This window comes from Drosophila persimilis, unplaced genomic scaffold (genome assembly GCF_003286085.1).
Source record: "Drosophila persimilis strain 14011-0111.01,24,50 unplaced genomic scaffold, DperRS2 tig00000002-arrow-pilon, whole genome shotgun sequence".
Taxonomy (NCBI): Eukaryota; Metazoa; Arthropoda; class Insecta; order Diptera; family Drosophilidae; genus Drosophila; species Drosophila persimilis.
The window spans coordinates 20,153,416-20,176,762 of NW_020825289.1; the positions used below are offsets into that span (position 1 = coordinate 20,153,416).

General features: G+C 44.9%; 8 protein-coding genes across 10 annotated transcripts; 4 read left to right on the forward strand and 4 right to left on the reverse strand.

Moving 5' to 3' along the window:
* Positions 1-949: 949 nt before the first annotated feature.
* On the forward strand, positions 950-2,720 carry LOC6600854 (testis-expressed protein 9). Its single transcript, XM_002025955.2, has 2 exons — positions 950-1,994; positions 2,051-2,720. The coding sequence occupies exons 1-2, from the start codon at positions 1,396-1,398 to the stop codon at positions 2,643-2,645; spliced, it is 1,194 nt and encodes a 397-aa protein (XP_002025991.1). The 5' UTR covers positions 950-1,395; the 3' UTR covers positions 2,646-2,720.
* A 116-nt stretch (positions 2,721-2,836) lies between these two features.
* LOC113565192 (neuropeptide SIFamide) lies at positions 2,837-3,417 on the forward strand. The gene is made up of 2 exons (XM_026986579.1): positions 2,837-3,042; positions 3,103-3,417. Exons 1-2 carry the CDS (start codon positions 2,910-2,912, stop codon positions 3,186-3,188), a joined length of 219 nt encoding a protein of 72 aa, XP_026842380.1. The 5' UTR covers positions 2,837-2,909; the 3' UTR covers positions 3,189-3,417.
* Positions 3,414-6,139, reverse strand: LOC6600853 (steroidogenic acute regulatory protein-like). The gene is made up of 11 exons (XM_002025954.2): positions 5,998-6,139; positions 5,792-5,940; positions 5,563-5,721; positions 5,449-5,502; positions 5,248-5,380; positions 5,054-5,187; positions 4,706-4,858; positions 4,541-4,645; positions 3,927-4,474; positions 3,734-3,857; positions 3,414-3,673 (listed from the first exon to the last, which is right to left on the reverse strand). Exons 1-11 carry the CDS (start codon positions 6,095-6,097, stop codon positions 3,575-3,577), a joined length of 1,758 nt encoding a protein of 585 aa, XP_002025990.1. The 5' UTR covers positions 6,098-6,139; the 3' UTR covers positions 3,414-3,574.
* Positions 6,140-7,817: 1,678 nt separating this feature from the next.
* Positions 7,818-10,428, reverse strand: LOC6600852 (peptidylprolyl isomerase domain and WD repeat-containing protein 1). Of its 2 annotated transcripts, XM_026985503.1 has the most exons (10): positions 10,195-10,428; positions 9,926-10,129; positions 9,684-9,867; positions 9,172-9,618; positions 8,816-9,118; positions 8,634-8,752; positions 8,548-8,553; positions 8,361-8,481; positions 8,083-8,302; positions 7,818-8,022 (listed from the first exon to the last, which is right to left on the reverse strand). In XM_026985503.1, exons 1-10 carry the CDS (start codon positions 10,358-10,360, stop codon positions 7,876-7,878), a joined length of 1,917 nt encoding a protein of 638 aa, XP_026841304.1. In that variant the 5' UTR covers positions 10,361-10,428; the 3' UTR covers positions 7,818-7,875. The 2 variants fall into 2 exon arrangements, with proteins under 2 accessions (XP_026841304.1, XP_002025989.1); XM_002025953.2 differs by lacking the exon at positions 8,548-8,553 and having other exon boundaries at positions 10,195-10,427.
* A 124-nt stretch (positions 10,429-10,552) lies between these two features.
* On the forward strand, positions 10,553-13,800 carry LOC6600851 (RNA polymerase II subunit A C-terminal domain phosphatase). The gene is made up of 7 exons (XM_026985677.1): positions 10,553-10,938; positions 11,094-11,187; positions 11,259-11,695; positions 11,753-11,934; positions 11,991-13,199; positions 13,270-13,479; positions 13,550-13,800. The coding sequence occupies exons 1-7, from the start codon at positions 10,583-10,585 to the stop codon at positions 13,681-13,683; spliced, it is 2,622 nt and encodes an 873-aa protein (XP_026841478.1). The 5' UTR covers positions 10,553-10,582; the 3' UTR covers positions 13,684-13,800.
* Positions 13,801-14,086: 286 nt separating this feature from the next.
* On the reverse strand, positions 14,087-16,499 carry LOC6600849 (unconventional prefoldin RPB5 interactor-like protein). The gene is made up of 4 exons (XM_026985678.1): positions 16,451-16,499; positions 16,093-16,391; positions 14,613-16,035; positions 14,087-14,556 (listed from the first exon to the last, which is right to left on the reverse strand). The coding sequence occupies exons 1-4, from the start codon at positions 16,478-16,480 to the stop codon at positions 14,218-14,220; spliced, it is 2,091 nt and encodes a 696-aa protein (XP_026841479.1). The 5' UTR covers positions 16,481-16,499; the 3' UTR covers positions 14,087-14,217.
* Positions 16,500-16,775: 276 nt separating this feature from the next.
* LOC6600848 (E3 ubiquitin-protein ligase ZNF598) lies at positions 16,776-20,157 on the reverse strand. Of its 2 annotated transcripts, none has more exons than XM_026985998.1 (6): positions 19,710-20,157; positions 19,507-19,652; positions 18,882-19,442; positions 17,603-18,824; positions 17,342-17,539; positions 16,776-17,274 (listed from the first exon to the last, which is right to left on the reverse strand). In XM_026985998.1, exons 1-6 carry the CDS (start codon positions 19,980-19,982, stop codon positions 17,077-17,079), a joined length of 2,598 nt encoding a protein of 865 aa, XP_026841799.1. In that variant the 5' UTR covers positions 19,983-20,157; the 3' UTR covers positions 16,776-17,076. The 2 variants fall into 2 exon arrangements, with proteins under 2 accessions (XP_026841799.1, XP_002025985.1); XM_002025949.2 differs by having other exon boundaries at positions 18,879-19,442.
* Positions 20,158-21,181: 1,024 nt separating this feature from the next.
* Positions 21,182-23,272, forward strand: LOC6600847 (inorganic pyrophosphatase). Its single transcript, XM_026985097.1, has 6 exons — positions 21,182-21,348; positions 21,830-21,948; positions 22,008-22,403; positions 22,468-22,622; positions 22,697-22,806; positions 23,116-23,272. Exons 1-6 carry the CDS (start codon positions 21,285-21,287, stop codon positions 23,145-23,147), a joined length of 876 nt encoding a protein of 291 aa, XP_026840898.1. The 5' UTR covers positions 21,182-21,284; the 3' UTR covers positions 23,148-23,272.
* Positions 23,273-23,347: the final 75 nt, after the last annotated feature.

Genomic DNA, 23,347 nt, shown 5'->3' on the forward strand with positions numbered 1-23,347 from the left:
GTCGTTGGCAGTTTTTCAGCTGCACGCTCTGGTGGCTCTCTTTGCTGCACCTACCACTCGGGATCGTCTTTCTAATGAGTGCCTCCCCTTCGCATAATTAGAGGTTCAGGCGTCCAGTCGGCCACTGGTCATCTTCTGCCACATCTATCCCACAAAGGTTTCAGCCCCACATCAGGCCAGAGCGTCGTCATGCTTGGCCACAGCTCCATTTAAACTTGGGGCCAGCCAGCCAGGTTCTGCTCAAAACCGACTTGGCAACCGTCCATGGTGCAATTTTATGGTAAATGTGTGGGCTGTCACCAGAACACCTTGATGACGGCATATATAGCAATAGCTACAGCCACAGTCATGGGTAATACTAATCGACTGATCAGCTTTGTTCGGGAATATTGTATTGCTAGGGGACAGTTTCTTACTTGTTTATTGTTTGATTTGTTTCTGTTCTCCATAAATCTTGTACTTGCATTTACATTTACATTTCAGGATCCCAGCTCCCTTCGAGCACAAATAGAGGCACGGTTACAAGTACAGGTAGCTGTGGCACATAAAGAAGGGTACGGTTCGAATGGTTGTCCTCTTGTTGGGCATTTCCCTTGAAGTCGTGCGTTTCTGTTTATACTTTTAGTTATACCAATATTTATGATTATTATGCGTGTTCTTCTTGTTGATCCTCAGTGGAAGTGGAGAATTATGGTTTTTAAACGTGAGAGAATTTCATATGGATGAAATGTTCACAATGAACAATCATATAGGGAGAAATATGGGAGGAGACAGGTACATATGGCTATAAGAAGAACCGAAGACTAGGGGAAATTCATGGTTCAATTCTTTTATTTCAGAGCTCTTACAAATCTATTCATAGTGGAATTACATCATGCAAATTCTGAAGAGCATTAGCATATGGAAAGATTCCGCCCACGCTTTAAATTGATTGATATTTTCTGTGAATTTGTGGCACCCACACACTTCCATGCCAAAAATTTGATTAAGTTCATCAAAGCCCGGGCAATGGTTCATGGAAGTGGAAGTTTTCGTGCGGGAAGGTCCGCCGGGGCAACAATCTCCACGTCGGACCATCGAACAAACGGGGAAAAACAACCCCCAACAACTCCCATTGTCATGGACTCAATGCCATTCCCAGAAGTAGCCAGGGGTAACTGTCACTGTTTTGGTTTGGCGGCAGGGAGATTTATTTACTTCGGGGCGAACACATCACATCATCATCGGGCGACAACTCATTCGATATAGCCACGGGAGAGCCCAGGAATACTAGTTTCGGGGATAAATTCTATGTGTACGAGATCTTGTGAAAATTATCGGTATAATTGTTTGAAATATTAGCGAGGGACAGGGCAGAGCTGAGTACTGAGTGCGTCCTACGACTAATATTCACCAATGGCCGAGTTATTGTCACGCGAAAAGGAACTTTTCAAGATGAACCAGGAGCTCAACTTGTTGACCCTGACCCCGGCCGGGATGGCCGACGTCATTTACCCGGCGCAGGGACCGTCAGGCCTCACAGCTGGGCTGACCAGGACGCGAAATGGTACCTTCCACCGGCAGAAGGGGCCGAGTACGCTGCTGAAGAAGAAGTGTGCCCAGACAAAGCTGGCGCCAAAGGCAATGGGAGCGGGATCTGTCTCGCCATCAGCCAGGAACTCGCCACCGCCTCCGGCACCCGCGTCCACTCTGCTGAGCAGTTCGAAGACGCCGGACTGGAAAAAGGGTAAGTCCACGGGGACTCCCTCGCCCACGACGGCCCGCTTCGACAGCAAGTTCAGTACGTTCACGCGGGGCCAGAGCAGCAAGACGGCGACGATCGTGAAGTACCGGAACCCCAACTTCAGTGATAGCACCTCGCTGGACATGATACTGCTCGACAACGTGAGCGTACAGTCGGACACAATGGATATGGAGGTCCCCAAGAGACGGGAGAGCACCACTGTGGTCAATGGCCAGGCCAAGAAGCAGCTGACCCAGGATAACTTTATCAAGTGAGTGATACAGCTTACGGGCTATAAAGAGAGCTACTCACAGATTCCTTCCGCAGATTCCTGAAGGCAAAGGTAGCCATACTCGAGGAGGATCATGCCCAGCATGCAAGTGAACTGGACCGCCAGAAGGAGAAGCTAGACCAGGCCCTGGAGGGGATGCGCAAGTCCGAGAGTCAGCGGGATCAGAGCCTGCACTCCAACAAGCACCTGTCGGAGCAGGTGCAGCGGGCCGAGCAGCAGTGCGAAGAGGCCAACAGGCGCCTGAAGGAGCGCCAGCAGGAGTTCACCAGCCAGCAGCGGGAGCTGGAGCAACTCAAGCGCGAAAACAAGGTGCTGAAGCAGGGCAACATGAATCTAGAGAACCGTCTGACACGCACCCAGGAGGAAGCCGAGTCCGCCCGCCAGGCCCTCAATAAGATACGCGAGGAGCAACGCGACGAATTGGACTCGCACCGCAATGAACTAAAGACAAAGGAAAGCCGCATCAAGGCTCTGAAACGGCAGCGAGGCGACCTCTTGAATGCCTACAAGAAGCAGCTTTACATGATCGACAACCTAAAGCGGCAGACCAGCTGCATGGAGCAGTCGGTGGCCATTGGATGCGGGGAGAAAGAGTTCAACAAGGTGTTGGAGTGGAACGCCCAGACGTAGTTTGAGATTTTATCTAGAATACACACCAATGTATATAAATGAACAGCAATTAAATTTTATGGTACAAGTCCCCAAGCAATCTCGTTTCAATTATCACCGTAACTCAATTAGGAAGGAATCATATCCTGGGCCAGCCGGACCTTTTTGTCAGTATAAAAGCAGTGACCGCTGCTTGGTTGGACACAGAACCATTCGCTCGCTTCAGGCACTCACAACAGGACCAATCGTCAAACACTGCCCACAACGCTCACTGAAGACTTCAAAATGGCTCTCCGATTCACACTCACTCTGCTGCTGGTGACCATCCTGGCGACAGCCATTCTGCTAAGCTCCAGCGAGGCGGCCTACAGGAAGCCACCCTTCAATGGCAGCATTTTTGGCAAGCGCAACGGCTTGGGTAAGTGTCGGTGCTGCTCCTTGGGATCATTAAATGACTTGACTCTTGATTTTCATGTAGACTATGACAATGCCAAGATGAGTGCCGTATGCGAGGTGGCCATGGAGGCGTGTCCCATGTGGTTTCCACAGAACGATAGCAAATAGGACCACGCCCTCCGACTGCGCCTCCTAGAAGTGATCTCAAGCCTACGATTAATACAATATCAGCAGCAGGCAGGCAGATGCTGCGGCTGTGGCTGCAGCTGCGACTAAATGGGGAAATCCGAGACATAAAATCATGTAAAATGTTACATTTATAAGCCGTGCATATGCATAAAACTTACGCATTATCATATAGATACATACATATAATCATTAAACATACTGCAATGAACTTGATCCTGCTCTATAATTATTGAAATATTCCTACAGATGATCGTTTGCTGGCCACTCTACGCAAGCACACTCGTGAGATGCAGTTAGATTACAATTAGAATACAGTTTGAATATGGGCTTCCGCCCATTTCGGTTGCACGCTCCCACTCGAGGGGCTAGTTTATCCGCGGCACTCGTCCACGACCCCGCTGTCGCAGCTCGTTTACATGCTTGCGCAGATTCGTTATGTAGTCAGTCATGGAGGAGGTGAGTGCCTGAAAGGAAAAACATGTGAGATGGCCGGCATTCAATGACTAATGTTAACGACTACTCACTGCATCCAGAACGTAGCGAGGGATGTACCCCTTTAGGTCCAGGCACAGTACCCATTCCACGATGCAGCTGTCCGATTTTCCAACGATTTCCCGAAATGCAAACCCGGTGACAATATTCTCGCCCCTGCAATTGGATGTTGAGTTATGAGAATGAATTTATCACATAATGTTTCCCTTTTTTGTGCAGCCTCACCTTGTGTATTTGGATGTGGGCGGAACGGCAGCGTATTGCACACTAATCGCTGCGCTCATCCAAACCTTATCTGTCGTCTTGCCAACGCTGCTGGGCTTTGTCACGGTCTCTTGATCTGCCTCGCCATCCAATTTTTCTTTGGCATCTGAAAACTCATCTTCGTCCAACGGCGGTGGGTCTTCATCAAAATTTACAACTGGCCCCAAACTCTTTGCGCCCAGACTGTTGCCCAGTGTATTGAAGGGCGTTGAGGGACCTACAGATGCGTTGGGAAACTTTGCCCGACAACTGGATACACTGCCGGGCAGGGGCGTTTGTGAGTCGCCATCAGATATGGTGCTAACACTGCCCTCGCAGGAGCGGTTCAGGGTGCTGTTGTCGTCATCGTCATCGTCGCTGCTCAACTTTGCCACATCATCGTCGTCGCAGATTTGGCCATTGTAAAACAGACGACACGACCGCAAGTTGACAAAGTCGCGACTCTTTACCATCCCACCACCACCTCCGGTGGACACCTGGTATGTAATGTCCGTGTAAGAATTTATTTTCTGTTGAGTGAAAGATATGTTGTACATGATCAGAGATATTCTCTGGAGTCTTGTTCATGCACTTACGCGCACTATTTTGGATTCCAGTAGGGCCGGATTCCATTTTGGACAGTCCTCAATGCGGTAGAATAGAGTTTCCATAAGAGCCTTGGCGGGATATTTGATGCGGGCCTGCAAAAGGAAATAAATTCCTGTTAACACATCAGTCTGAGAAAACGGAGTCTAACGCACCGTCAGTTTGTATATTTTTCCTGTCTTTTCCCGCTGCATGCTGTGAATGGTGTCGCCCTTGTGGGTTACTTTCTCCACTTTCCAGTCACTGGACTCAATGATCTGATAGGCTTTGCGCAGGCAATCCAAGGCCATTTGGTGATACTCCTCATCCTGAAACGGTACCAAACAGGGGCAAGTTAGTTGACAGGAAGAACAATTGCTATTTGTGGCCATACAACTACCGAAAACATTGAAACAGTGTTTTTGGTACCGTCAAAATGAATCGGTCAGAATCTTTTATAGTCGCCAGGCGAACTATGTTTTATTCAAACCTTTTTTTAGAATGCGCATACATGAATAGCTTACCTCTTCATCTTCCTCGTCAGAGTGGCGAGCGGTGTCTAGCGGTGAATAAAAATCAGTCACACTCTGTGGCGGTCGCTCATTTTCAATCAAGATTGACGGCTGTACCAAAGGTGTACGATCATTCGAAATATGGGCTACAATAGAATAGCAATAATTAACATCTTGAAGGAAGAAGGGAGCCGAACTGCACTTACACCTAAAATAGTGCTGGGCATGTCGTTCCTGCGGTATGACCCGACAGTCAAGGAACCAGGCTTCGCCCCAGGCCAGTATAAATGATGTGATTATGAGGATGACTTCGAAAACTTGTTGCTTGGCTTGCAGCCACTGTAGGCAAAATAAAGGTCACGCTTGTTTAAAAATTCCCTTTGGGTGTGCAGTATGGTATATCTTACATTGAAAACAAAAACCTTGGAGATGAGGAACAAGCACGAACAACTCGTTGAAAGCTGCAAGGAAGGATTCTCTTATCAGTATCAGAACACCAATCTCCATAGATATGAACATACTGCTATAATGGACCAATGATTGATGTACATCATGGCATAGAAAAAGATTAGGACTATGAATCGACAGAGCGCTATGGCAACCACATCGAAAAGCGAAGTATAGATTGTGTACTCCACAATTTGCTTGTGGAACGCCTGGAATATATTATCGCCATCAATCTGAAAATCGAAATAAATCAAAGCTTATCGTTGCTGTCACCGCGTTTGCTTAACACAATCAATGACATACCACTATGCAAATGAGCCACAGCAGTGACACAAACACCAGGTCGAATGTAACGAAGAGGCAGAAGAAGCGTCGCACCACAGACATTCGTCCATCTTGCATGTAACCGGCAAGAAAGTCCTCGGTTATCAAGTTGATAGAATGTGCTCGCGCTGAAGTTAAAATGCGACCGAGTTAACCCAGCAAAGTATTGCTGTAGCTGTACTTACACATATCATATTGCATGTGATAGGCATTATTCCCCTGTCGCGCATTCGACAAAATGAACTGAGCAGCGTTTCGGGCATCCACTGAATCACTTTGAGGCATGGCAGTTGGTTGTCACTAAACTTAGCTCATTTTTATTATCCGCTAAAACGACACCAGAATATTGGTTATCAATTAAAAACTCCTACATTGTGTTTATCTTTGATTGATAGTAAGAAATCAGAACAAAGGGAAAGGAGGTTAGCTCTAAAGAGCTCCCCTATAGAGGAGCTCATGTATGACTAACTCAAAGGCAAATGAATAGTCAATTAGGTTTACGCCGATAAGAATTGAATTAGTCTCCACATAATACGGGTTATACCGAATTATAAATATATTTACTATGTTCTTATATGTATATGTACGTTAGTAAACTTGAGCCACAAACCAGGCTCGCAATCGGAAGCAGAGCTCAGAACTATTCTTGTACGTATTCATTGCAGTTTATAGATTATCAATAATCGAAAACTTGCATTTTCTTTATTTTCTCTTCGGCCATAAACAATTTTATAGCTGAATACAAATCTATTTACCTTAACTAATAGTATTCGTTTCACTTTGATCTTATATTATAAAAAACACCACAACAGGAGTCAGTAATAATATTGGGATCAATAGCGCTATCTAATTGTATTACTTTTATATGTTAATAAAGTTTTTTACGAACAAAAGGAATAATAAAACAATGCAAAAACAGCTGGTCAGTGTGGCCTTTCCGACCCCCAGAAATATACCGAAACATACCATCTCATTTAAAAAATATACCGTAATATACTGACGAACTCAAGTTCTATTTTACATATTCCTCGTGTTTGATCTTCCGTGGAATATTACCAGCTTGACAGGACCATCAGCTACAACCACATAATTTTATCCGATTAATGAATCAATTGTCTACTTTACTGGCTTGTTTTAAATACTTGACTTGTTTTCCTGCTGCGGCGATTTCTTTGATTGTTTTTGCCTCAATTTTGGTTCCTCAACAACAACAGGTTATGATGAAAAACCGAACTTAGCCCACTTAAGCCCCCTATCTTTAAATGGTCCAACTACTTGAGGTAAATGGCGGAAAATATTAACGATTGTAAATTCTTCTTGTAGAACAATGCCATCTTTCCTCTGAACTTAAAAATACACTATATCCTTCAACTGAACTGCGCTAAAATTAGTCAATTTTCATTATTTTCGGTGCAAAATTGAAATACCCCCTTTGCCTATAATAGGTTAATTGTTCTCCGTCAAGGATTAAGCCATATTGTTCAATTCTGAGATTCCGTTGAAAAATTCTGGCTAACTAAAACTTTAAGTTTTGCCCACGTAATTTTAGGCCATTGATTAATCAATTTTCTAGCTAACTGGCTAGTTTTTAGTCCTTGCTTTTATTGTATTTTGTATAAAACATGGTTTAAACAAAAAAGTTCAACCAAAAAAACAGTCGCAATGTTGCTGGTATTTGAAGACAAGATGCGTGTATAGGGAGCTGTATACCCTATTTCGATAATTTAATAATTTATAATTTCGTAATTTATAAAGACCTTTTCTCAAATTTATACATATTCTTCAGACATATTCAAGTACATTATTAGTATCTGGGCGTATGACACTAGTCTTTGCTAACTGACGAGCTGAAAAAACAGATTTTGAATAGGATCCAATTGTAGATATAACTTCTTCTTTTTAGACAAACTAAAATGATACATGTCTTTAGTGAGAGGGGCATACAGATTTTCGAAGATGTAGGATTACAACGCTATTCGAATATTAGAAAATTAGAAATCTTGTGTTTGAATTTGAGAATATTTTGAGGGACAAAAGCACACATTTATTATTTAAAAATTTGCCTAATTACTTAAATGTATTGATATTATTTTGATATCATCGTAGGGTTTGTCCGTTTTGGGATTCGCTTTTGTGTTGCAAATATTAAGAACGACTTCCATGCCTCGGTACACCCGACCAAAAACAGTATGCTTATTGTCCAGCCAAGGCTACAAAGAATTATGGTTTAAAAAGTGTCAACTAGTTGGGAAAAATATTGAAATACTTACAGTAGGCAGGACTGTTATAAAGAATTGGCTACCATTTGTATTGGGGCCAGCGTTTGCCATACTAACCGTATACGGACGATCATGCTTCAGACTAGGTACGAACTCATCCTTGAAATCGTGACCCCAGATTGACTTACCGCCAGTTCCAGTACCCGTGGGATCACCCGTTTGGACCATGAATCCCTTGATAACACGATGGAATATATGCCCGTTGTAATACCTGGATAATGCAGACCGTGTAAAAAGAAAGTAAAGACTAAGTATATGTTAGATCTTACCCATTTTTCGCATGAACACAGAAATTCTCGATTGTCTTCGGTACTTCTTTAAAGAATAGCTTTATATGTACGTCTCCTTTGGTGGTGTGTAGCACCACGTTCTCATATATACGTTGCACGACTAAAATGATTAAGCAGTTTGAATGAATATATATCTTGAATGGGCATACATATGAGTAAGTATAACCTTCGTCTTGAAAAAGTGTTTGCGTTAGGGAAAAAATAAAGTTGTTAGTGAACACTTAACTAAATAGAAGAGAAATATGTGAATACCTGTGGCCTCGGGCACTGCAATAATGTCTTCTTTCGATGGCTTCTCATTGAATATATCACGGTCAACATCCTGCAGATCCGAGGGCAACCTTCGACTGTACAAGTAAAAGCGGTTTTTCCTAGCAAACGATTGAGACACGTATAAGTAAATCGGACAGTCTGTGACGAACATTGAAACTAACTTGTAACCTGTGCAAAAAGCTGTTGGATCATTAAAATAGTTGTGCAACGCTGGGTTTTCGCTCGCCTCTTGTTCGAGCGTTATTGCAGCCTTCTGCCTCTTCACCCTGCCTTGGAACAAGGCCACCTGCAGGGGCCGTATGTTGTCCGTCTTGCCCAGAATGGTTACGCACCGATTTGTTACCACATTGATCACTTTTATGCCCAGCATGGTTGGATAGAGCAAAAAGTTGCCAGTGCTATCGAAAAGAATGTTAAGTGTTGTATTTTGCGCCGTCTTCTCCAGATCGCGTTCGGCGGCCATTCTAAAAAAACCTCCATTAATGTTAATATTTAAATCAAAAATTATAGCATTTACCTTCTACCAAACTCCATGTTTGGCAATGCGTGCGGCGTCTGCTGTAGTTGCGTGTACGTGGAGAGCGCTTCGTCAAATACTCTTATCATCTTTCCCGTATTAAACTGAAATACGCGAACCTTGCGATCTGTGGAAATGGCGGCGAAACGCTTGCCGTCCGGCGAAGCTGCTATGCCAGTTACTTGGGTCTTCTGTTTGGCAAACTCAAAGAGGCTTGTGTCCAGTTTGGACTCGAAATTCACCAGGCGCTGGGGAAATCTGTAATCATACTTTGGGGTTTGCCAGTACTCCAATATACCTTTACGATCAACCGATATAACCGTCTCCATGGCCACATTAAAGCACATGGCGACCACAGGGGCCGCGTGCATCTTCTCCAAGGTGTGCAGCACTTGACCCCCGCTCTGTCCATCGTAAATGTGTATAAAGTTGCTTTCCGCATCCGTGCTGTATATAAAATAATCATTAAAGTTACTCCACTGAGCATTTCAGCTCTCAATGAACCAGCTTACATGGCCAGTCCTTGGACGGCATCTCCTGGAGCGCTTATCCACTCGGTACATTGGGGAGTGTAGCCTAGGCGGATTATATTTATCATGTCAAAGTTCACCACATCAAAGACCTTGGCTGTTTGATCGGTCGCAGCCGAGCAGAGCAATGTGCCACTGGCATTTGCAGACAACGACTTGATTGGCACTATAAATATCCGTACGCTGTGAACATGAATGTCAAAAGAAACTACATGTCCACCTACCCAGATGACTTCTAAAGTGCTTGACGAACTCAATGCCCAGCTCTCCTTTCTTCCAGAACTTAATGTGCCCATCCAAGCTGGCGGTAACCACAAAATCCGTTTTCGTGCACACCAAATGCGAGATCACGTCTCTATGCATGTAGCTCCGTTCATAGCTCTCGGCGTTTGGCAGGTTCTCCAGGAAGATGTGTTCATACGGCAGCACTGCACAAAGCATAACCATTTCATTGAGAAGCAATCAAACAATTGACAGAACATTGACTATTTACCCTTCTTTTTCTTGGCGGGCACAGCACTTTGTTCCGAAGGCATTGGCCCAATCCAGGTTGAATCTTCACCATCGGCATCGTTTTCTCCTGCAGGTTCAGCATTTTGTTCATCTTCCTCCGCTGGGGCGCTCCGTTTCAGATCCTCCTTAGAGTTTGTTTCACTCATTTTGCACGCTATTTTCCTAACAACAAACAAAAACACAAGCCGAAGCAGAGTTTTCTGAGAACGTGAATAATTTTAGCGCCGTTTGCATGCCAGGGATGCAGCGCCACCTTTGATCAGCTGATTCCCAGTGAATGTCAATTTATGTCGACGTATTCACAGAGAATGGCACAGAGATTTGAACAATCTTGATTATATTTGTATTAAAAATATTGTAAATACAAGATGGAGAAGCTTGGCCAGGAAGAAACTGCGCATTCCAGCCGGATTGCAGGCAATAGCAGCAAGGATGGTGATGATGGAGGCGGCGGTGGCGGTATCGGCGGCGGCGGCGGAAGCGCGAACGGCATTGTTGTAAATGCAGCACTCAGTGATACAGAGACACGCATACGAATCAATAAATGGCGCGTACGCGAAGGGCAATTCGTGTCGGCCGCACAAATCCTGTTTCTCTACCAGGAAGTTGGGGACGACGGCAAGCCTTCAAAGGCCGGCAACATGACAGTCCAAAAATACAAATCAAATCGGGCCGGAGTTGTCAAAAAGCGGCTTCGTAAAGACGGCGAAATGATAGTGAAGGGGTGAGTTTTCCCAACTCTGTTGGGGCTTTGCTGTTGTTTTTATTGGTGTGGGGTTGGGGTTTGGGTTGTGGGTGGAATGCAATTATGCACAACGTCGCTCAGATGGGGGTATACACACATTTTGAGCATGGTTTTGTTTTTATTTGCTTTTGCAGGGATGCGATTCTGGAGTTGTCGGAATGCATACACACAACCGTCATCAAGGATATGTGCGCAGACTGCGGAGCCGATTTGCGAAAGGATGACAATGTAAGTGTCAAAATTTGAACATTCCCAGTTGAGTAACACGAACTAATTTCATAATTTTCCCTCTCCGAAAGGGCCAAACCTCTGAGGCCTCGGTGCCGATGGTGCACACCATGCCTGACCTCAAAGTCACCCAAAAACTGGCCCAGAAGCTTGGCCATGACGACACACGGCGACTTCTTGCTGACCGCAAGTTGGTGCTTCTCGTTGATCTCGACCAGACGGTCATCCATACCACCAACGACACCGTACCGGAGAATATCAAGGGTATCTATCACTTCCAGCTATATGGCCCGCAGTCGCCTTGGTACCACACGCGACTGCGCCCTGGCACAGCCGAGTTCTTGGAGCGCATGTCCCAGCTGTACGAGCTACACATCTGCACATTCGGCGCCCGGAACTATGCACACATGATTGCTCAACTGCTCGACCCGGACGGCAAGTTCTTCTCGCACCGCATACTGTCCCGCGATGAATGCTTCAATGCCACCAGCAAGACGGACAACTTAAAGTGAGTGGAAGCCCCTGAATATGTTTTATGGGCAATAATTTAATGGAAAATTTGCAGGGCTTTATTTCCGAATGGTGATTCGATGGTGTGCATCATTGACGATCGAGAGGATGTCTGGAACATGGCGTCTAATTTGATCCAAGTCAAGCCTTACCATTTCTTCCAGCACACCGGCGACATCAATGCTCCGCCGGGACTGTCCAAGCACGAGTTGGATGGAGAAGGAGTCGACTTTAAAGGTTAGTTCCGGATCCAAATCATCAGCAAACACCATTATAGGATTTATTTCTTGCAGATATGACTGAAAAAGAAGAGGAAAAAGATAAGGCAGATGTGGAGAGCGAAATAAAAACTGAAGACCCCGATAAAGGCGATAATACTGTATCAAGCACAAGCAAAGATGAGGATGGAAATGAAGAATCCGTTGACGTAGTAGAGCAGGAAAGCGACGCAAAAGATGCAGAGGTGACCAACACCACAATTATCACAGAATCAAAGGAGTTGTCGGACAAGCTCAACGGGAAGGCGGATACGGAAATGGATACGCTTATAGATAATAGTTCATCTGGCACGCCTGATCCACAAAAGCCAGCCAGCGATAGCGAAGACATAGTGGTAGACGATGTGGTATCTGAAAATTCCAAGGATAGCACAAGTGTGCCTAAAGTTGATGGCAACACGGAAATTGACTCAAAGGCTTCAGCCGAGGCGAACGAAACGAATGACCTGGTGGAGTCGTCTACTAGTCTAACGGATAAGGAGAACCAAATTAGCGTAGAAGATGCGGCCACCACTTCAACAAGTCCAATCGTCAAAGTCAACCACGACGAAGGAAAACTAATTGAGATTGAGGACCCGGATGACTACTTACTCTATTTGGAGGTAATACTGCGCAACATACACAAGCGCTTCTATGCGATCTACGACGAGACCATGGAGATACCAGACTTGAAGATTATTGTGCCTAAAATTCGATGTGAAGTGCTGCGCGGAAAGAATCTTGTGTTTTCTGGCTTAGTGCCAACGCAAATGAGACTGGAACAGTCTCGTGCCTACTTCATAGCCAAGAGCCTGGGGGCCGAAGTGCAGCCGAACATCAGTAAGGAAAGCACACATCTGGTGGCCGTTAATGCCGGCACCTACAAGGTAAATGCCGCCAAGAAGGAGGTCAACATCAGAGTGGTCAATGCCAATTGGCTGTGGACCTGTGCCGAGCGTTGGGAACATGTAGAGGAGAAGCTGTTTCCATTGGATCGCAAAGTGCGGAATAAAGGCCGACAGCCGCCCGCCCATTGCCACAGTCCCGAACATGTGGTCAACTACAGCGAGAGATCGGAGATATCCCCGTCGAGCAGCAAGCAACAGGAGGAGCAGAGTGGAAACTTTCGGGAAACCCTAAATCCGTTGCTGGTATTATCAAATGCGGAGATTGCGGACATGAATAAAGACTACGATACGTTCTTCGAGTCTGATTCGTCCAGTGACGAAGGACCCGTCAACTTTGGTAAGGCCCCACTCCAAAATATTCTATCCGAACATTTATATTTATTTGCGACTATTATATTGAACCTTAGAAAATCCACCCATGGACAAGAAACTGCTGAAACGCAAGCGTGAGGACGAGAATTCGAATCGGGCCCACGATTTCTTTATGCGCACTGGAGATGTGATGATGGGAGCGCCGACTCTAGCTAACTTTGAGGAGGATGATCGCGAGCGCGATGACAATAACGAAGACGAAGAGGACGATGACGATGAGATTCCAAGCGCTAAATTCCGACGAGGTTGGCTCTCAAATAATTAAAATTTACCAATAATTTATCAATTCCTTAACTTCAATTTGGCTTCTTTCAGGGGAGGAGCTGCCGTCAGATTTGGAAATTGGTTCGGACTCGAACAGTGAAAACAATCAAGAGGATGAGGACGATGGCGAATGGAATATGATGGGAGCCGCTCTGGAGCGGGAGTTTCTGGGGCTGGAAGACTAACTATTTGACGATGACTTTGACATTTAGAATGTCTGCGAGGCTTTCGAAGGCGGAACCCAACCCACACAACTTAACACAAAAAAACAAAAATAAAGCAATTGAAACAGTTATCAGTTACATATTGATGTAGATGTATCTAGGTACGGCACCTATGTATAAGATCTGTACTTTATGTATGTATTAGTAGTTAACTTTAAATACTTTTAAGCGATCGCGCACAGATCAGCTTTCGCTGAGTACTCTCCCAAATCACACTCCAGACCCCCGACCCGCCCACATCGTCATGCATTGAAATTGTAATCAAAAACATCTCTCGACTTAAATCTAATCTAATGTAAATTGATATCTACTGTAAATGTTTTAAAAATAAATTCCGTTGAAACGGACTAGCTAGCGTCTAGTGTTTAATTTAATAATTTATGTACACCACACCAGTAGTTGTTTATTGTTTGTCGTTGTGTTTGTAATAGATCACCACATTAAACTTGAACAAATATACATAGAAAGTAAATTGAAGAAACTCCAATTATTTTGCTACGTTTTGCGGAGCGACGAACGCTGCTGCTTGAAGCGGCTGACTCGCTTCTTGGGGGTATGCGCGTCTATGAAATTTTCCTTGGGCAGGGGGTCAGGCGCAGTTGGTTCCTTAGTCTCCACCAGGTCGTGCATCACCTTCTGATAGGCACTCATGTCGCGCAGATCATCGTCCAGGGTGCGCTCCTTCTTTGGCCTGTTGACTTTGCCCTTCTTTGCCTTCTTCGTCTGTTTTGTGCCTATGTGGGACTCGCGCTCAACAGCAGATTTGTTTCTCAGGATTGACTTCGATAACGGTTCATCAACGGCTTCGGTAGCACTCTTATCTGGCTTGGAAAACTGCAAAACAAAGTGGTTATCGATTTGTCTTAAGCTGGCCTGTGGATATGCCTTACCTGAGCTCGAGGATCCTCGTAGGCCCCCTCGCGCACAGTTTCATTCAGTATGGGCACTTTCAGTTCGTGCTCGCCTTCGAAACCGTTCACGTATATGGGAAAAGTGGGCTGTGCCTTAGCCAACGCATTCTCATACTGCACGTAGAAATCTGCCGGCGTCCCAGGCGTTCCTTCGAGGCATTCAGGCATCGCAGCAGGCACCGCATCGGAATGTTTGAAGCTGATGTGTAATGTGTTGATGCGTCCAGTTGACTCCTCAAGTATTCGGTTAAGCAAATCAAAATCTTGGGCACTCTGATTCTCCTGGACATAATCAACGTTCTGCTGAACCTTTTGCAATATCTCCGAGCTCTTGTTGCTTACTTTCTCTTGATGCACTGCAGCAAATGTCTGAATCGCTGGTTCATCCAGCTTTATAACTTCACGGGCCCGCTGCTTTGCCTTTGGCAACATTTCGGCAACGGGTTCGTGGGTATGGAATTCAAGCTTCTCCTCTGATAAAGCAAAGGAAATACGCCGCTTTTTAGGGTCCACCTCCTCAATGGAAGCCTCCTCATCGTCGCTAGCTTCAACCAGATCGTTCTCAAAAATCAACTCCTGGAGGTCATCTTCCAGCGTGACAACCACATTCATTAAATGAGTCAGCTCTTCGCTTATAAATTTAACTCTTTGTATTTTACGCATTTTCGCCTTTAGAACCTCCAGCTGGGACCTCAGGAATGGTTCACGTTCTTCGCTGGGCAACAGCGATATCTGATTTCGAATGGTATGCACCTCCTCTTCCTGGTCGACAGGTTCATCTTCCACACTTTCTCTTTCGTCTTCACGTTCTACACTGGGCAACAAGGATACATTTTCTGTAGTAGTTTGCGCCTTTTCTTCTTGGACATCAGCTTTATCATCAACAGTCTGGATCTCTTCTTGGCCATTAACTTTGCCATTATTCACACTCTTGGTGTCGTTATCACTTTTATTTGGAGCTCTTGCTACACGTTTTTTCGACGAACTTTGCCTTATTTCACCAGACATTAATTGATGCACCAGTTGTTGGTCTGTGTTCCGAATTTGGGATTCCTCCTCCTCAGTAAGTTTTAAATTAATGGGCTCCTCTTCCGTGGCTTTCCTTTCAGCTGGTTTGTCTCCAATCTTTGTCAGCAGCTCTTCGAGCATCTCGGGATCTGCACTGTCAGGGTCCAGACCCAGTTCTTCTATTATGTCGAGTTCCTCCAATTTTTGTAACTTATCTTCGCACATATTGAGTTTTGCTTCACGTTCCTTGCGCTCCGCTTGTTTCATCCTGCGCGTATTTTCTTTGTGTTGCTCCTTCCACTTGATTTCAGCTTCCTCGTTGTAGGCTTCAATGATTTCCACCTGCCCAGCTTCCGCCATAGCGCCCTCCGCAAGTGGCGCGTTCAATTTGTTTCTGAAATACGATCGTAAGGATTGAGCTCTGCCAAGTGCAATTATTGGATCAACTTACTGCCACAGGTTAGCTTCGGTCTCAAGTTTTTTCAAGCGTTCCTCCGCCAGCCTAAGGCGATGCTGGCATATTTCCTTAGCCTTATGCGCCGAACATGCCGAGAAGTATCCTTCGTTGTGGCTCACCAGTAGCTCATTTGTGTGTATGAGCTGGCCCGGCATCAGAGCTTTCCTGCCAATGGGCACCATAACCTCCACGCTGAGGTTCTTGGCGAACAGTTCTAAATTTCGAATGGCGGTCTCATTATCGGTTTTGTATGTCTGCCAACGATCCGTTTCCTTGGCATTATCATCGATGGCCTGAAACCAACCAATTTTGTAATTTATTTCCCTATAAAACAATTAAAATATCCAGAAACCTGCCGAAGTGCATCCTCGCGCCGCTCCATTTTGTTAAAATGGCTTAACGCGTACGCCGAATGTTGAAGGAAAATGGTCTAGCGCGTCGTAGCGCGGTAACAATCGAAATTCAAAATGGTTTTCCCTACTCTTCTTCTTTTGATATAATCACTAAATTGGATAAAATAAAATAGAAATGTTTGACTATCATTATCCTATCAATATTTTGCAAAGGCAGGGAATGTAAATGGCAAATATTGATTAAATGATAAGCTTATCGCCAACTTCCCTTCCCATTTGTTACCATTTGATTAGGATCCGACCCTATGTTGGTTGACACACTAATTTCTGTGGGCTGATTACCATTACTTTATTGATTTGCACTGTATTCGGTTGCGGGTATTTCAGACACACAAGCTCACTAGTTAAAATTTAAAAACGCAATTACTGCCAGGACTTTGGGTTATGAAACGTTTGCAACGTCACATAAACAGTCCACTTATTGTTCCAAATCATAGAAGGACTATCTTTAAATTTTGATTTTCATATACAACATATTCAGGGGCGTGTCGAGTGGATGATCCATTCAAATATATACATAAAAAATATACAGGATAAAGCTTTTGTTGTCCTCTGCTGTTTACTCTTAGTTACGTTGTAGATTCGGGGATGTGCTTCCTAGCTTGGGAAAGTTCTGCGATAATTCATGCGCCTTCCGATGGATACCCATATCGCCAGCCAAAAGGACTTGCTTGCATACGGCGCACACTTCTAGGCTGGGTAGAGATTTGCGCTGGGCGGGTGATATTTGGCTCAAATTCTGCTTGTACACCAAATAGAGCTCCTGCAAAAGTACGAGAAGATAGAGGATCAAATTCCAGTTGGACGGTTTCATAATTTAAGGCGGTTACTTGTTGCTTGCTTATGTCGGGCAGCATCACAAGGAGTTCCGGAAACAGGGCGTGAAATGAATCCAGCATTGCACACTGGCAGTGCTCATAGTACGCTTGACCATTGCAGGAGCCATCACGAAACTTGAAAGACAACGATCTAAATTCGTTCAGTGCCTCTGGCGTCTTAAGTATCTCTCTGAACTTGTCGACCAGATTCTAAAGACGCAAAGTAAAATTAGAAGATATAGCCATTTATATGTGTAATTTGTATGGGTTTACCTGATTCCTGGCTGTGGTATCTGGTGGATCGGTATAGGAATATGACATTGGTACAATGTCATAGGACTCGCCCAGCGAACTGGTGAATGTCAGGTTATTGGGTAACTTGGCGACCGAGTTAACTTTAACATTTGAGATAAATCCAGGCGGCGGCTTGAGTGGTGGTCCAGCACCGAGTCCAGGTGGAGTACGCGCCGGAGTCGATGCAGTGCCATTGGTTGTTGGCTTTTGTTCGCTATTATTATTCTTCTCCTTCTGCTTAGGTTGGCCGCCCTTCGGTTGGTTCTCCTGATTGTTCTTCTTGTCCTTTGGTTTTTTATCCTTTTTGTTTGCCTGCTGCTCTTGGTTGTTGTTGCTGGCCTTTGGAACGCTCTTGGGGATCGGCAGCACTGGTGGAGGTGCAACCTTCGCCTTGCGATTCTCTAGCTCACGCTGTTTTTTCTCCGATGTGGGTTTGGACCAATTTAAGGAAGCAGCCGATCCGTTGCTTGGCCTTGAGGCGGCCGCCCTGCTGGTGCTGGCACATGGTCCGAGGGTGGGAAACTCGGCTGATGTTAGCTTTGGAGCGTTCTTTTTCATTGCCTCCGCTCGTGCCTTAGCTTCGGATTCCTCTTTTTGAACCATTTGGAGCTTGTGATAGGTGTTCGGATTGGCCACCGACACATAGTCATCGACCAGAGTGCGATGCTTGGCCGAAAGGTTCGTCATGGGCACGGTAGAGGTACTAGGCAGCATATCCTCTTCCAAATTGCGCATGTTCTTCTTTCCTTTGCCGGGCGGCAGAGCGGGGAAATCGAATTGCGGAGTCGCTGGCTTCTTTGTCGCCGATGGACGATTTGATACATGCAAAAGCATTCCGTTATTGGCCGGAACAGATCGATTGGCACCAGAGACAGCGTTCGCCGACTTCTTGAAGACAGCTGCCACCGGATGTTGGGACTGAGCAGCTCTGGCCGCTAGACTGCTACTACTAGCTGCTACAGCACTACTGATGCCCCCGCCAAGGGCTGGAAAGTTCTCTTTTGTCCGTGCCAGTCCAGAGCTGCCACTGAGATTGCGCATCGAAGGCGGCGGGGGCCTTACCAACGATACGCTGGGACCTGTGGCAGCGCCACGTAGCGTTGGAAACTGCTCCTCGTTGCCAGCATCGATGCTGACAGCATGCCCGCGCTGCGATGTCGACGTTGGAAAATCATCCAAATAGTCGTGGTTTTCATCATTTCTAAAATACCAAAAACATTTAGATATACAGCCTTCGGGTTGTGCACCCACTCACCGCGATCTCATATTGGCTATGCCCTGTTCATTCTGCCCGCTGCGTCCGCGCGGTCCAAGTGTAATCTCAAGCTGTAGAGTGCGTGTCTGCTTGGCTTGCTGCTTGTTCAGCGACTTGCCATGCATATTGGCCACATGGGCCTTGTACTCAATCTCATTGCGAAAAGCTCCGACGAACTGCTCCGTTGCGCACTTCCCCTCCTCGCAGAGAAAGTGCTCCTGCCGGAAATGGTCAGCCAGATCGCTATAGTCATTGTAAAACTCGTTGCAGCCATCGGCGTCGCAGAAGTGACAGAAGTAGTGCTCCCGTCGCAAATGCCGGAACAGCTCATCCCTGTCCACGTATCGCTTCTTGCAGTACTCGCACAGCGGATGCCCGCGGTGGGAGCGATTGTCTGGATCGCCCTTGTTATTATGCAAGCTCAGTTCGCTCTGGGTGTAGCATCGCCGCTCGAAGGTGAATATCTTCAGAGTTTCCACACACAGATCGCAGTAATGCAAGTTGTGTTCGCTCCGCACATGATTGCGAAGTCCTGCAAACGTCCGATATGGAGGCGCCTCGCATCTACGTGGGCAACAGCAAAGGAGTCAGAGGAGGGTAATCACCTTGAGCAAAAATAAGTACATACTTTGGGCAAGGATGATCGAGCAGCTGAAAGAACTTTTGCTGAATTTCGGCTGTGCAGAAGCCAATGCGATACTTTTTACTGTAGAAGTCCGAGCGGCTATTTGCCTCCAGCTCCCGATACGGTAGCTTCTCCAGTGTAAACAGAACCTTTAAGGGAAAAATTGTTTATTTCAGGTGCAGATGGTGAATGAAAGACGGAATTACCTTGGACAGAACATGCCGACAAATCGGACATTCGTTTTGCTGGCACAGCACCCGCATTCGCGTCGAGCACTCATAGCAAACAGGATGATCGCAATCACCAATGGAGTATATGTCAAAGTTCTTGAAACAGACCACACAGGCGTTGTCATCATTACTTGTGTCCAGAGGTAAAACCTCTGCGGGCTTTACAACTGGAGCAGCTTCACCAACATGGTTTGGTCTTGGTCGGCGCTGATTGCCTCTGTTCGTACCTCTCTGCTTGAAGTTTTGCATTTTGTCGGAAAGAGGGGAAATTTACTTGTTGCCAAGGTCTTCGATTTGCGAACCGAAAAGAAGCAAAGCTGTGTCGTATGGGATGTTAACTTAGGTTTTTTCAGATGCGGACCACGCCACAGCTTGAGTTTAGGCACACAACGCCAAAGAAAACCTACAAAAACACTTTTATTTAATATTTTCCCCAACACGAGGAAACACGACGACAATATGCGACCGACACTCAGAAATATATCAAAATATACCGTCTCATTTTTAAAATATACCGTAAATATACTGACGAATTCAAATTCTATATTCCTCAATTTTAATATTCCGTGGAATATTACTAGCTATCTAGATCTTTCAGTCCTGCCCACATAATTTTATCCGATTAATGATTCAATTTTCTACTTGGCCGGTTTGTTTTGAATACTTGACTTGTTTTCTTGCTACGGCGATTGCTGTTTTTGCTCCTCAACAACAATATGATGATGATGTATGATGAAAAACCGAACTAAGCCCACTTAAGCCCCCTCTATTAAAATAGTTCAAAGGGCGGAAAATATTAACGATTGTATTCATGCCATTTTTTCTCTGAGCTTGAGAAAAAAAAAACACTATATCTTTCACCTGAACTGCGCTAAAGTTATTAAATTTTCTTTTTTTTTGGTTGTAAATTGGAATACCCCCTTGGCTTATAATTGTTTAATCGTTCTCCGTCAAGGATTGGAAACCATATCCTCAATTTTGATGTTGCGTCGAATATACGATACTTTTTATACGATTGATCCATCAATTTTCTACTTAACTGGCTTATTCTTAATACTTACTTTTATTGGATTTTGCGTGAAAAAATATTATAGCGAAATAGGTCAAACAAAAAAAAAAGGTTTTAGCGAAAATGGGCAAGCAAAACTAACGAAGACGATATATTGCTATATTTTGATAAATCAGTCAATTAGAAAATAGGTTAATTAATCGGATTTAATTATGTGGGCATGGCTAAATGTTCTATTTAGTCAGTTATATTGCACGGAATATGAAAAACGAGGAATATGTATAATATAACTTGAATTCGTCAGTATATTTACGGTATATTTTTTAAATGAGACGGTATATTTTCGTATATTTCTGATGGTGGGGCGGTATATTTTAAAGATAAGTGCAGGGCTGCAATGGTAAAAAATGTTGGCACTTACAAGAAATTCACGTGTAGTGGTCGGCCGCCTTCACAACATTCTCCAAACGTCAGCAAAAGCTACTGGTGCAGTGTCCCGAAGGAATATTCAACTAAATAGTCTGCCAACGCTAAAAGTCGACATGTCCAAGTACGAAACCGCTGAGAAGGGAGCCAAGAACTCGCCCAGCTACAGCCTTTATTTCAGTGAGTACGAAAAATGAGTTGTATGTGTGTGAACTATGGCCGGTCAATGTGACCCGGCGGCGATTCCCAGACGGTGCCATCGCTGGACATCTGTGCGAGAAAAGAAGATCATTCATAAACTACGGATAATGTAGAATCATAGCTACATATAGGCCGTTATGTAACAAGTCAATCCGGACTCTGGTTATTTAACGCATAGCTTTATCAGTAAAGAGCTGTTGGCAGCGCTGCCGCCGCTGCACGGAAAAAGGGGAATACCTAGATTCGGGTTTTGTTTAAACTTATCAGTTTGCATACATATAGATATACGCTCATATCAGAATTTGGGGAAATTAAATTGGATGATGAAATTTGTTACGCAAAGATATGGGTGTGAACTTTGTCTGGATGCCACCTCAGACAGGGACTATCAATCAACTTTGGAGGATTGCGTGTCCCGTGGGTCATTGTTAATAGGTATAATTTATTCTGCTTTTAACAGAAAATAAATGCGGCAATGTCATCTCACCGATGCACGACATTCCATTGTACGCCAATGAGGAGAAGACCATCTACAACATGGTGGTGGAGGTTCCACGTTGGACCAACGCCAAGATGGAGGTAAGCAAAGACAAATCTTGGCTAGACATAATTCAACGATTGCGTGTCCAACAATATAGATCAGCCTGAAGACGCCAATGAACCCCATTAAGCAGGACATCAAGAAGGGCAAGCTGCGCTTTGTGGCCAACTGCTTCCCCCACAAGGGCTACATTTGGAACTACGGTGCCTTGCCGCAGACCTGGGAGAACCCCGACCACATTGAGCCCTCGACCGGCTGCAAGGGTGACAACGATCCCATTGATGTAATTGAAATTGGCTATCGCGTGGCCAAGCGGGGCGATGTCATGCAGGTCAAGGTCCTGGGCACCATTGCTCTCATCGATGAGGGCGAAACTGACTGGAAAATCATCGCCATTGATGTGAACGATCCGCTGGCTTCGAAGGTCAACGATATTTCCGATGTGGATCAGTACTTCCCAGGCTTGCTGCGTGCCACTGTTGAGTGGTTCAAGGTAGGACCCATCAGCGGGTACATCTTCCTGTTCTTACTAACCTGGTGTACTCCCAACCTGATAGATTTACAAAATCCCCGATGGCAAGCCAGAGAACCAGTTTGCTTTCAACGGAGATGCGAAGAACGCCGATTTCGCGACTTCGATCATTGCCGAGACCCACAAGTTCTGGCAGACTCTGATCCACCAGAGCAGTGTGGGCGACCACTCAATCTCTTGGTGAGTTTTGTGCTATCTATAAGTGCACGATGACGTTATCTCCCGATAATGACCGATTTGATTTGTGTTTGCAGCACCAACATTACCAATCACAATTCCGAATTCGTCATCCCAAAAGACGAAGCTGACAAATTGTTTGCCGAGGCGCCAGAGGGTGGCCAGGTTGAGGAAGTGCTCGACACAGGTAAGGTTTACTATGTTAAATCAAAATTATAACCGCTGTCAGCGTCTTCCCGCATTATCCCGATTCGAACAATCCTCGCCTAAGCCACAAAATGCACACAAATTGGTCACGAAAGTCCAACCCAACCCGCATGCTTTAATTTGCTACTAAACTATCACAAATTCCAAAAAACTACAACTCTCCCACTGTAAATAATCCTAATATGTACCTACATGTAATGGGCTTTGCTTTATTCTTTTCAACTCATGTATATATGCCTTTAAATATGAAATAAATATCGTTAAACTCATATTCCTCTTGTTCTTGCAGTCGACACATGGCATTTCATTCACCTCAAGTGATGGGATGGTGCTGCAGCATCATTTATGATATACTAATGGAGATTTTTTGTCACTTGAAATGTTGATTTTGGAGAGTATATTGAATTTATAATAAAGTTTTGCACCGCAATTAAAATCACCTCCGACTCCTCTTGAAATATACAATCTTTATTTATATTTTACGACTAGATCCAAACAAGTTTAAATTAATTAATAGTTAT

Excerpts from the sequence above, each read along its gene's own strand:
- LOC6600849 (XM_026985678.1), bottom strand. The coding sequence starts at position 16,480 with ATGGAGCGGCGCGAGGATGCACTTCGGCAG. Across the intron at positions 16,392-16,450 it reads GCGAGGATGCACTTCGGCAG|GCCATCGATGATAATGCCAA; the intron begins GTTTCTGGATAT and ends GGTTGGTTTCAG. Across the intron at positions 14,557-14,612 it reads ACGAGGATCCTCGAGCTCAG|TTTTCCAAGCCAGATAAGAG; the intron begins GTAAGGCATATC and ends TTTGTTTTGCAG.
- LOC6600852 (XM_026985503.1), bottom strand. The coding sequence starts at position 10,360 with ATGAGTGAAACAAACTCTAAGGAGGATCTGAAACGGAGCGCCCCAGCG. Across the intron at positions 9,619-9,683 it reads GCCGTCCAAGGACTGGCCAT|CACGGATGCGGAAAGCAACT; the intron begins GTAAGCTGGTTC and ends TTTTATATACAG. Across the intron at positions 8,303-8,360 it reads TGTGTTCATGCGAAAAATGG|GTATTACAACGGGCATATAT; the intron begins GTAAGATCTAAC and ends TGCATTATCCAG.
- LOC6600848 (XM_002025949.2), bottom strand. The coding sequence starts at position 19,982 with ATGCAAAACTTCAAGCAGAGAGGTACGAACAGAGGCAATCAGCGCCGA. Across the intron at positions 19,443-19,506 it reads CTCGATCATCCTTGCCCAAA|ATGCGAGGCGCCTCCATATC; the intron begins GTATGTACTTAT and ends TTGCCCACGTAG. Across the intron at positions 17,540-17,602 it reads ATACCACAGCCAGGAATCAG|AATCTGGTCGACAAGTTCAG; the intron begins GTAAACCCATAC and ends TTGCGTCTTTAG.
- LOC113565192 (XM_026986579.1), top strand. The coding sequence starts at position 2,910 with ATGGCTCTCCGATTCACACTCACTCTGCTGCTGGTGACCATCCTGGCG. Across the intron at positions 3,043-3,102 it reads TGGCAAGCGCAACGGCTTGG|ACTATGACAATGCCAAGATG; the intron begins GTAAGTGTCGGT and ends ATTTTCATGTAG.
- LOC6600847 (XM_026985097.1), top strand. The coding sequence starts at position 21,285 with ATGTCCAAGTACGAAACCGCTGAGAAGGGAGCCAAGAACTCGCCCAGC. Across the intron at positions 22,404-22,467 it reads CCACTGTTGAGTGGTTCAAG|ATTTACAAAATCCCCGATGG; the intron begins GTAGGACCCATC and ends CCAACCTGATAG. Across the intron at positions 22,623-22,696 it reads GGCGACCACTCAATCTCTTG|CACCAACATTACCAATCACA; the intron begins GTGAGTTTTGTG and ends TTGTGTTTGCAG.
- LOC6600851 (XM_026985677.1), top strand. The coding sequence starts at position 10,583 with ATGGAGAAGCTTGGCCAGGAAGAAACTGCGCATTCCAGCCGGATTGCA. Across the intron at positions 11,935-11,990 it reads AGAAGGAGTCGACTTTAAAG|ATATGACTGAAAAAGAAGAG; the intron begins GTTAGTTCCGGA and ends TATTTCTTGCAG. Across the intron at positions 13,480-13,549 it reads AAGCGCTAAATTCCGACGAG|GGGAGGAGCTGCCGTCAGAT; the intron begins GTTGGCTCTCAA and ends GGCTTCTTTCAG.
- LOC6600854 (XM_002025955.2), top strand. The coding sequence starts at position 1,396 with ATGGCCGAGTTATTGTCACGCGAAAAGGAACTTTTCAAGATGAACCAG. Across the intron at positions 1,995-2,050 it reads ACCCAGGATAACTTTATCAA|ATTCCTGAAGGCAAAGGTAG; the intron begins GTGAGTGATACA and ends TTCCTTCCGCAG.
- LOC6600853 (XM_002025954.2), bottom strand. The coding sequence starts at position 6,097 with ATGCCTCAAAGTGATTCAGTGGATGCCCGAAACGCTGCTCAGTTCATT. Across the intron at positions 5,503-5,562 it reads ATCATTGGTCCATTATAGCA|CTTTCAACGAGTTGTTCGTG; the intron begins GTATGTTCATAT and ends CCTTCCTTGCAG. Across the intron at positions 3,674-3,733 it reads CTCGCTACGTTCTGGATGCA|GCACTCACCTCCTCCATGAC; the intron begins GTGAGTAGTCGT and ends TTTTCCTTTCAG.